Source organism: Anneissia japonica, unplaced genomic scaffold (assembly GCF_011630105.1).
Source record: "Anneissia japonica isolate Jap-2015-1 unplaced genomic scaffold, ASM1163010v1 scaffold288205_len162070_cov146, whole genome shotgun sequence".
NCBI classification, from domain to species: Eukaryota; Metazoa; Echinodermata; class Crinoidea; order Comatulida; family Comatulidae; genus Anneissia; species Anneissia japonica.
Window position 1 is genome coordinate 76,744 of NW_022742876.1, and position 11,151 is coordinate 87,894.

General features: G+C 32.8%; 2 protein-coding genes across 4 annotated transcripts in view; one reads left to right on the forward strand and one right to left on the reverse strand.

Moving 5' to 3' along the window:
• Positions 1-1,271: 1,271 nt before the first annotated feature.
• The window catches only part of LOC117119270 (histone-lysine N-methyltransferase SMYD3-like), an 11,621-nt gene continuing 1,741 nt past the window's right edge, over positions 1,272-11,151 (reverse strand). The window contains exons 1-11 of one of the 3 annotated variants that reach the window (XM_033264072.1): positions 10,314-10,585; positions 8,806-8,866; positions 8,131-8,241; positions 7,753-7,813; positions 7,338-7,524; positions 6,944-7,046; positions 6,214-6,385; positions 5,348-5,500; positions 3,468-3,642; positions 2,894-3,002; positions 1,272-2,405 (exon numbers count right to left, since the gene is read on the reverse strand). In XM_033264072.1, coding sequence (XP_033119963.1) covers positions 2,277-2,405; positions 2,894-3,002; positions 3,468-3,642; positions 5,348-5,500; positions 6,214-6,385; positions 6,944-7,046; positions 7,338-7,524; positions 7,753-7,813; positions 8,131-8,241; positions 8,806-8,866; positions 10,314-10,477 — 1,425 coding nt within the window. In that variant the 5' untranslated portion in view covers positions 10,478-10,585 and the 3' untranslated portion in view covers positions 1,272-2,276. Of the gene's footprint in view, positions 2,406-2,893; positions 3,003-3,467; positions 3,643-5,347; positions 5,501-6,213; positions 6,386-6,943; positions 7,047-7,337; positions 7,525-7,752; positions 7,817-8,130; positions 8,242-8,805; positions 8,867-10,313; positions 10,586-11,151 lie in introns of those variants that run through there. The other 2 variants (XM_033264071.1, XM_033264073.1) reach the window with 2 other exon arrangements.
• LOC117119271 (calumenin-B-like) overlaps positions 10,617-11,151 on the forward strand; it is a 10,095-nt gene continuing 9,560 nt past the window's right edge. Inside the window, exon 1 of the mRNA XM_033264077.1 lies at positions 10,617-10,646. The gene's annotated coding sequence lies outside the window, so the exon portion shown is untranslated. The remainder of the gene's footprint in view (positions 10,647-11,151) is intronic.

The following is an 11,151-nucleotide window of genomic DNA, read 5'->3' on the forward strand; positions in this document are numbered from 1 at the left end:
TAACACGTACTAGATACGGTAGTCGATTATCCCTTTACCGTAAAACCTCGAGAAGCCCATCTTGAATTGAAGCCCCTTCCCCTCTTTAGTTTGCAATAGTAGCCTCGAAAAGCCTTTCTCAGTACATATTGTATATGAATTTCAAAGAAACAAAAACATTAAAATTAACATGCTTGGTTTACACAGTAGTTTAGGTGATTTAATTCCGGTTAATACGCTCCACGATAGACTGATATTACAGTAGCTCTATTTATTGCTTTATAGTAGTAATTTAAAAAAAAAAAAAATACTGTATACAGCATTCTTTTTGGGATGAAGCCCACCTCTTTAATTTGCAAAAGTAGCCTCTAAAAGAAGCCCATCCAAAGTTTGCAAATAAATAAATAAATAAATAAACCCAAGGCTTTTATTCGAGAGTTTTAGGTACTTCTATTGCTCAGATTTATATTTAACCTTCACAAGAATAATAGTAAGCTAGTTTGTAAAGATAGGCCCGGATATAAAGTTCTACAGACATTGTCAGCGGGAAGCTCACGGGTACATAAAATACCTACGCAAGGAAACGTATTAAAAATATTTGCCATCCTAAGAAAACTAGTAGGAAGTATTATATTACTTAGTTGGGAACCACGAGTTATCCAACTTTAATTTGCATAGAATAACAAAGACTGCTTAAATCCTTCCAAAAATACAGCATCTGCCAATAGACGATCAAACAGTGGCGTAAAGGCTTATGAGCTCTCATTGGCTAAAGCCAGGGGCCCCGGAGCATCAAGGGGCTCACCAATTAATTTTCTTTTTACAAATAACCAAGGCTTTTTTCCAAGCCAAAGTCTGCCTAGTAAAATTCAACAATGAGCAAAAGCACTGATACATACGTGTTCGTCCATAAATATTTATTGATTTTACTTTACTTGTTTTGTTTGGTATTTATTGTAATATGTATATTAGTGATATCTTAGTTAAAATTAAGTATGATTTTTTGGGTCAAATCACGATACATAAACTTGGAATTCGAATGTGTAAAGAAGGCATTAAAATACGTCATAAAATGCTAAAAACGCTAGACCCCCAGGAGCCTTTGTTACACCACTGCAATCAAATAAGTATGTCCAATAACATGTATGTTTAAACATTAATAGAGCTTTTTTAAGCATTTCCTGATTATTCTGTTATTTATTTATTTTGGTATGAAATCATATATTATTATATCAGGAACATAATTTCAGGTAATTTATAATTGACCTAATGTAATTGAAAACTGTATGAAAGTTGCTTTTACTGATAAATAAAAGTAAACTTCGGAAATGTTTACCTACAAACGTTGCAAGGTACCTAATCCCATTTTCATTCAACTATCACTCCATGATTCAACAGCGTAAACGCCAACAATCAATGAATTAGTGACATTCATTTTTATTCAGATTCAACTTTATTGTCATACAAAATATAAAAAATCGTCATAAAAAAAAAACAAAAAAAAAACCAACACAATTAGTCTCACTTTAGGGGTTATGGAATGGAGATCACTTTCATTGTGAAAAAAAAATCGTTTTTCAAAATTGAACAGAGATCAGTTGTTGTCAGCCATTTAAAAAAAATTTAATCTGCTTTTCTTAACCAAATAATACAAAATAAAAACACACTGACATTCGTTAAAAAATAATTGCATTTTATATATCATATATAAATTACAGAAAAATCGTTTTTCAAAATTGAACAGAGATCAGTTGTTGTCAGCCATTTAAAAAAAATTTAATCTGCTTTTCTTAACCAAATAATACAAAATAAAAACACACTGACATTCTTTAAAAAATAATTGCATTTTATATATCATATATAAATTACAGCAATAAAGGTTAAGACAGCAGATATACTTATCTGTCCAAAATACTCTAAAATATTTTATAAATCTGATATTAAAATATAATGTATAGACCCTTAAATGGCCGATATTTTATTTTTTTATACTGGGTACCTGTTTAATATGGTCAATGGTCGTATATTTATGTAGCGCCTTCCACAGAAAACAGTCTCAAACATAGCCCTGTTTAACTCCCTAAGCCTGACTATGAAGCTTAGGGTTAAGTGAGTGAGAAAAATGAATGCTGGCCAGAAATTCAGCCCAGAATTATGAGTTTGGAAGGGAAGGGAACCACCAGACTATTACTAAATATTTTATTTATTTTTGTTTTTTGGTGGTACTTATGGATTTCTTTAAGAAGGGAAGTTAAAATAAAAAAATATCAAGAAAGGGAGAAAGATATGGCTTCATACTAATTGACTTTATCTTGGGTATCACTAGAATAAAACCTAGCTTCTACAATGCAGTTTGACTGAATTTCCTCTAGTTGTTTGTATAACTCGTGCTGTAGGCCATGGGTTACCTTGATTATGTCACTCGCCTGGGAAAGAGAAGCATTCAAATTATTGAGAAAATATACATATATCTATTATAAACTTTCAATGAGTGCACACATATCAAGAAAAGAAATTCTAACCAATGTTTTTTCATAAATTTCATGACACAATGGCAATGCAAATGTAGACAATCATAATATTATATATTAACTGTTAATAAATAAAATACTAACAGCAGCAACAACAGCAACCACAGCAGCAATAACAATAAACAACAACCACAAAATTACAGCAATCACAAACACAAAAAACAACCACAGCAATGGTAACTACACCAGAACAGCAAACAACGACAGCAACACAACTCCCACAACCAAAAGAACAACAATAATATTAACAATACTTTACTATTTGTGAGATGTAGCTGAATAAATGTATCTCTTGTCCCAATTTATTCATGCAGCAAAATCCATTTATATTATTTTACAGCGAGTCAAAATAATGTTTAGCGTCAGTAAGAACAGTAACAAACCTGCTGAAGATATTGAATGGCCATAGTGAAACTGCCTAGGAAGTGCTGCAGCTTGGCCAATCGGAGAAGATGCACACCAATTAATGGATGGAAAGATGGATACAATTTCCTGTGGAACATGTTGAAAAGTAAAAAAAAAACAAAAATAAACCTTATCAAATTTGCAAGCAGATAATATAACTTCAATAATAAGTTGATATACAAATAAAAAAGGATGGAATTTTGATCAAGAACATGGAACAAACAAAACTTCAATGCATGCAACCATCTCACAAATTTTTTTTAAGGTCTTGAATGACTTGTAGATATCTAACTGCAGTGTATTAGAAAAATGTATTATCAGTGCGGATGCAGAAATTCAGAATAGGGGGAGGGGGGGGGAGGGTCAGAATAGGGGGAGGGGGGGGAGGGCAGAAAGGCAGAAATTGCACTCTCAGACTTAAACTCAACAGTAATTTGGGGTGCGGGGAGAGGGAGGTTGAGTTGGATGAATGTTCAATCTTCCAGGTTATTGATCCCTCTATTTAAAAAAAAAAAAAAAAAAAAAAAAAAAAAGATAAAAATAGATATGCACCTGTAAGATTGTATAACTTTCTGGGCCAAATACAGAGCATCAGTCCAATTTTGTAGATTAACCGCAACATCATATAGTTTATCCACAGTTCGGACCCTATATACGTTTTCTATGTGTAGAACACCAGCTTGTTTTATTGACAACTTTGACCAAAGTTTGAAAAGATTTTGCCAATGTATGTCAATATTAAGGTTAAGAAAGTCAACAACATTTGACATCACATGACAACAAGTATAACTCTTGAATTATTGTTTTGGATTGTAAAATGGCAGTTATAAGTTATTGAGTGTTACTTCACACACTGTCGTCACCCAAGAAATGCATTGTTAATTCTCAGGCAAGTATTCCTTAAGAGATGATATTATTCAATAACTTATTGAGCATAATTATTTGCATAAAAATAATTTACTATGATGTGAATAACAACAAAAAAAAACGTATGTGTATATACAGGGAGTGTGAACAATATTCTACAAGTTAAAAAAATTCAAGAAACCTTGTCCATATCAATTAAAAACATAGTAGAGCATTTAGACATATAGCTATCATTCAATACTCATAGTGGCAGAACCAGGGAGTGATTTATGAAGGCTGAGGGCAGAGATCAATCTATTATATAGCATCTGTTTGCATATGGCACTTAAATTTGAATTTTTTTTTTTTCTCGGTTTTTTCCACATTGAATCTGCCTATGACAATTATAAAACAAAAAAATTGTCGTATTTTGTTATTCCTTTTTGGAGAGTGGGTTAATTCTTGACAGTTCTGATTGAAACATTATTTTATATAATTGCATTCAAATATACACTAAACTGTCTAGTCTAATGCCCGTATTCTTAACACAAACTTTAGTCGAACTTCGAACTAAAACTTCATTTAGTGCTAGTTTCAACTTCAACCTCAATTTGTATTCACAAACAACGTAGTCGAAGTTTTAACTAAGACTAAATCAAGTCCTAGTTTTAGTTCAACTGAAGACAACTGGCAAGCAACAACTATCAAACTAACCAATGAAAAGAGCTAATTTTAATAGCAGACAAAATTTTAGAGATCCGGTAATGCGGATGAATATTAAGCTGCCGTCTGTGGTTCAAAAAAGTATTTCCTCATAATTCATAATAGATCATCATTCGCTTAATTAATTTTCTATAATAATAACTATATTAGTTGTTAACATATTACGATAGAGAATTTGAACAGTCACTGAAAATTTGCTTTTTCTTTGGAGAACTGTTATAGTTGAGCCCGAGCGAGGGCGGCGCCAGCTTTGTTGCTGTTATGGCGAAGCTACGTGACCGCAGTGGGAGGGGATTTCGTGCAAATCAGGAACTATCGCATGTGGCTGGAAAAAACATGTTAATTTGGCTGAACTTGATGTCTCTTTTGTTTAACACACCGAAGATATATCAAATCGTTTTTCTTCGTTTCACTTTATCGTGAGTTACAAAAAACATGTCTTTAGTGGGGTAAATATTTCAAGTCAATTTTACCTGACCCTAGGCTGACTAAAAAAATCGGCCTCTAGAGGTGTCATTTTAGTCAAGGTTTGCGTCATTTTTTCGCAGTGCTAGTCGAAGTTTGTTTTAAGAATACGAAATGATGTAATTTTTAAGTTTTAGCTCGAACTACGACTAAAGTTCGTTTTAAGAATACCAGGGTTAATTATTGTATCTCTTCCTGTATACCTGGACAAAATCTTTATATTTTTTTACTTTATGTTGTGCACCTTCTTTGTCAGAGTGATTAGCACCTCTCTCCATCCAAGTCTAGCATGAAAACTTAACAAGGGTTTTAGGATCAAGAATCACACAATACTGTGTATTTTGGCCTTTTTATCATATTGTATAGGAAATCAAAAGAAATTACATAGCAAAGGATATTCTCTTGTCCCTTGCTTTTGGACTTCAATTTTTCTGAAAAACTATCACAATCCTCTAAGAGACTCCTACTTTCTTCTTCTATATGCAAAACTTCAGAAATTCTTGTTGGTAATACCTGTGTATTACATGCAGAGCAGGCTTGAAAACTAGTGTCTGTAAAAGTTTAAAAAAAAATATCACTCACCAACTCAATGAAAAAGTTAGCTCTGCTAACTCTTAAATGGAATAAAACCACACAAATTACTTTTAGGCTTTGTATTATCGTTATCTATATTAATCAATATTTATTTTTAATTCTATAAAGTGAACTTATGTAAAGTTGAGAGTCTAATATTATCATACTTTCTGGATAATTCACATGGTTAAGAAAAACAATAATAATTTGAAATAAATTAATCCATCTGTTTTATGTTCCATGTAAGTAATCTTTCTAAGAAATCAATAATAAAAAATAATAACATTAATAATGACCTCAATAATACCACTACTACTGTACTGACATTGGAGGTTGAATATGGGATGGATCCATTGAAGCAAGAAGGCACGTTTTTCCTCTACATTTTTCAATTTCAATGCACTAAATGCCATTTATAGAAATAAGAAAAAAATAGAATAAAAAATGTTTTAATTGGCCCTCCGGTCCCTTTGTTATTATTTAGTTCTAATTACGTTTCCGCTCCCTATAGAAATAAGAAAAAAAAAAGTACAAATAAAAAATTTTTCAATAAGTTCTCCGGCCACTAGGATAAATCACTGTTGCTAGCATTCCCCATTTATCTAATCTGATATTGGTGCCATACCAAAAAATTCTGGATCAGCCCATCCAAATTATATTACTTGAATAGTGCCCTCTATTGTCTCCTTACCATCTCTCCTGAGTACCTGCCCGGAGCAATTCTCACATGTGACGCTTCCCATTTCTGCATCAAGGAGTTCTTCCTGACAACTGGTACAGTCACAGGTGAAGTAATATTGCTCCTGCAGCATTCTTTGTCGTATATGACTGGGATTCATCAAATCTATATAGCTGATTGAACACTGAGAGCGATAAAAACAAGGTATTATTATTATATAATATAACTATATTGTGTCTTTTTTTTCAAGGCATCTGCTGATAATTTATATTATGGAGAATTAATGAAAAGAGTAATGATCTTTGTAAGTCATTGCATATAACTATAATTATTCAAATATTATATTAACATGTCATGGGATTACAACATTATAATATAATATTTAAATACTATACTATTATGTTCATGGGATTATAAATTAGCCTAAAAGGACTGCAAAAAAAAATTAACAAAACTGGTGGCAATAAATAATAAATGAGATAATTTCTTTGCATGTCATTATAGGTGTCATGGAGACATTGTTGCAAACAGTCACTGCATGTAGATTGTAAAAAAAACACTTAAATTACTTAAGAAATTCTTAAATTACGAAACAAGTTTAACAATGAATAAAAAAAAAACTCTATATATGAACCACAAGTAGAAACCACATACTAAGCACTAAACAAAACACCACTACTTTTAATGGGCTGAATACATGAACAACTAGTACGGTACCACTACACTGTTGACCAGTACATACCTCTTCTCCTTTGCTGATTGCCTTTACTGCACGAATGTGGATAGTTGTGCCAACAAATATTGCAGTACAATTTGGGGAACAACTGTGGTTTAATAAAGAGGATCTGAAATAGACAGAAAAACGAAAAATGTTATAAGTGCTGTTGGTTCTACATTTTATAGTAAGTGGTCAAAAAAAGGTAGCTCTGTTCAAACAAATTTTATGTGACAAACTTGTGTGATGTACCCATATATGAGCATGATGATGTCAAATATGGGTATATCAAAATTATTTGTCAGATAAAATTTGAAAGCGTTGACAGCTTTAGAAAAAATAGTTAGTTCAACATATCAAAATGTTTTTATTTTCTCTGTAACCTAATTTTTATATAATATAACATAATGTAAAAATATACTTCAGGTAGATTCCGACGCCAATTGACTGCATTTCAGGGTCACAAATGTTGAAAGAATTACAAGTCACTTGACCAAACAGGTGAAGCAGCTCTTGATTGCTAGGCAACTGATCACCGCAGTAATTCTTCAAAGTCGATAGGAGTTTTACAAATTGTTTCTTTCTTTGTTCATTGAAGTGTTCATGATCTAGATGTAAAATATGAAAAAAGAATGATTTTAGATATTAATAAGTTCATTGTGGCTTTATAAAACAGCATAACAGATTTGCTTGACTTTTTTGCAGTCTGAAAAATAATTTAAAAAAAACAAAAAAAAACTGTTCAATAAAACAAAAATTGAACTATCTGAAGAGGTAAATTACATGATGTCACAATTGATTATACAATTATGAATAAAAATGCATATCAAACATACTTGACTGAAGTTCTGATAAGCTACAAGGAAAGTCATCGCTACTGTTTGATTCTTTTGAATACTTCTAGAAAATAGTAAAAATGTGCAGTTATAACATATAACAATATTAACATGGTTATACATAACAAGCTTATCAAAGTACAGTATATATTGACAATGTTGGGAGGGGGAGCGATGTCCCCGACAAGAGCAAAGTGTGAGTGGGGCATTGGATTGCAATGTTATTAGAGAAAGAAAACTAGATAGCTTAATGGGCATCATCAAGAACATCCCTATCTTCTTACAATATAGCATGTTCTCTGATTTTGTGCTCTGTCAAGAGCATTGTGTTATACCAGCCTTTCTGCTTACTTGTGCTCCAGACAGAGTGTACAGTACCTTGCTTAGTTGTAGAAGCCGTGCCACTAGTAAAACTGTCTCTGAAGGTTTGCCTGGTGAAAATCTTTGTAAGTCCTTGCATTCATTTTTATGTAAAACCCAGGCTGATCTCTGCAGTAGTATGAGAAGTATATAGCATCTACTAAAATTGTGTTTGAAGATCATTTTGATATTCTATCCAATACTGTATTGTATAGTATGTACATGTAGGATTGACAACAAAACTATCCTAATAAAAACAATAAAATCCAACCAAGGCAGATCACTGATTCAGTTAAATGAATCCATATTTAGGATTGCAAATGGTGATGGTTTGCATGACATATTCAATTGGCCTTCAGTTTCTACTATTCCCCTATCCAACAGAAATTCATCTGAACAAAGGATAGAAGCTGGAAAGTTTTTTGATTTTGCTGATATGTGGTAATTGATAACAGGAAAGAGTTGGAAGGGAAATGAGTTCAACAGTATAATTTCAATAGAAACACTGTAGGAAATCTACACATTTTGCAGTACCAACTGAAGTATGAGATTTTCATTTATTAATGAGGTGGGACTGGTGTACGTTTGTGTGGACTCTGATGATGTATGTAGCAATCATCTACGGTACCTGGCAGCCATGTTCTTGTATCATATACAACTAAAATGCATGTACTGTAATGTACAGTATCATACCTGACATGATGTATTGCAGTAATTTTGGCATTTACACCGGGAACAGCGAAGGAGTTTGTTTCTGTAGAAAAAGAAAAACAAAAATATGTTTTTAGAAAGGAATTAAGGTCATCAAAGGCTGGAACAACATTGAATAAAGAGACAAAATCTTGGGATGCTGTTTATCTTGTTTGATATGTTTAAATAAATTATACAACTAAACAAACACTGAATGTTAAATAATTAAAAAAAATAATGGATATATTTAATGCAAATTGCAAAATTCTCTTGTAAAAAAAAAATTATGATAAAAAAAAACACCTTAAATTATATTCGGGTCAGGAGATTTAATAAGAATTATGTTTCTTCTTTTTTTGCTTCTATTTTGATGTGTTTTGTTCAGATGATGTTATACTGCAGGAACTATTTCAAAATTACTCTAAACATATTCTATTATCAGACAAGGTGCTATCAGCCATTGGCATCTGTCTTAAATTATCTGGTAAAAAAATAATGAAATCAACCATAAACTAAAATGGCAATACTGTAAACCAAAAGGCAATAAACCAAAACAGGGGAGAGGGCACAGGGGCTGCGTGAAGTTTAAGTGGAGGTTATCAATAATTGAGGGGATGCTAGCTTACAACAAGATGATAGGTGATTTTTTAACTACTTGAGCATGATTTTTTTTGCATTGAACATTTTCAATGGGGCGGCAAATAGAAATAGGGGCACAAGTTTTCCATGGGGGAGGGGGTGGCAGGGCATGCCATATGCCACTACCAAATATGTGCAACTTGACTAGATAGAAAAACAGCTGAGTTATAGCAAATCTAAATCCGAAAAGGGCGAACAACTAAAATAAAATGTTCAGTAAAAAATAAGAAATTTGCCCTAGTATTATATGTTCGCAAAAGTGGATCCTTTTTCTCAGTAATGGCATTCGCTCGAAGTGACATTCGTTTGAACTAGCATTCACTTTTACTGACAAGAAAATTGTTATTTTTGTAAATAAGCCCTATATAAAAAAATATTATTTATAGTTTTATCACCCTATGGAAAAGTGAAGGGGGGGGGGGGATTTTTTATTTATTTTTTATTTTGCTATTAAAGCCAAATATCACCCTTGCTTGGATTGTTTGCCGGTTCATTGATATTCAAGTTAAAACATTATTGAGATATTATACAATACAAGCGATATCTAGGGCCTACTATTTAATATAAAAAACAAATTAAAAAAATCTAACAAAAAAAATATATATATATATAATATATTTTTTGAGTACCATAAAAGACATTCGACGTGCAAGGCACTGCGAGTGTAAGTATCCCAGTAAGAAAGTATATAGGCTATAGGGGTAAAACCACAGAGTATACTACTACACTGACTCTAACTAGGCTAACCAGCCCAACCTGGCCTAGGCTTAGTTATGAAGCGGCCGCGAACCAAGGCCCACCCCACAGGCCTATAGCCTATTATTACTAATATTAGGCCTAGTAATGACGGTTATTCAGAAGATGAAAGCTACCTATCTGAAAAACAATAATCACATCTATCTTGATAGGTAGACAGAGAAATCGCATAAGGTTCTTCTACAAGAATTTCATCACCAGACTTCAAGTCACAGGCAGCAAAAACACATCTTGCTTTGGTTGTTTTGCTCAATCGAACTTCTAACATGGAAGCCGCCATGTTTTGAAAAAGTGTTGACAGGTTCTTGAATTATTCTCGCCCAATATTTTCTAATAGTAATTTTTACACAATGGAATTTATTATTGCATTGGGACAATGTTATATTAATTACAAGTACTATTTAAAATATATTGTTCTTTTAGGTAGCTGAAAACTTCTTCAAATAACTGTTAGCAATGTGAATTGTACTGTCATTTATAGAAAATAGGTTGGCCTAGCCTAGCTAGCTAGGCCTCTCATTCAACCAATTGCATCCTGCTGCAGACCGGCAGCGAGGTGAGGTCAGCCACACTTTGCAAAAAGCAGCCAGACATTGCAAAATCGTTAATGCAAAAGAATAGCCTGGGCGATACCATTTTCGCGAAGGTAAATTGACTTTCGATATAAACCTTGTACAAAAAAAAAATATAATCGACCACTTTTATGGTTGCTGCCCTCTACAGTATTTCAACGTCAGGTTAAGTTATTGTAGGTTGTGTACAACCCTGGGTAAATTAACCCAGTAGTCATGGTTGGGGCGAGTGGATACAGAAAGGTTCTGTATTCTGGGATGCAGGGCGAAGGCCTTGATAAAGTAGACTAAATGTTGTGGCAGATAATGTCCTGGTTTATTTGTCTCCTGTCTCTTTTTTTGTGGACTGATTATTATTTGTTTTTCTAGATGCTCAGATGTG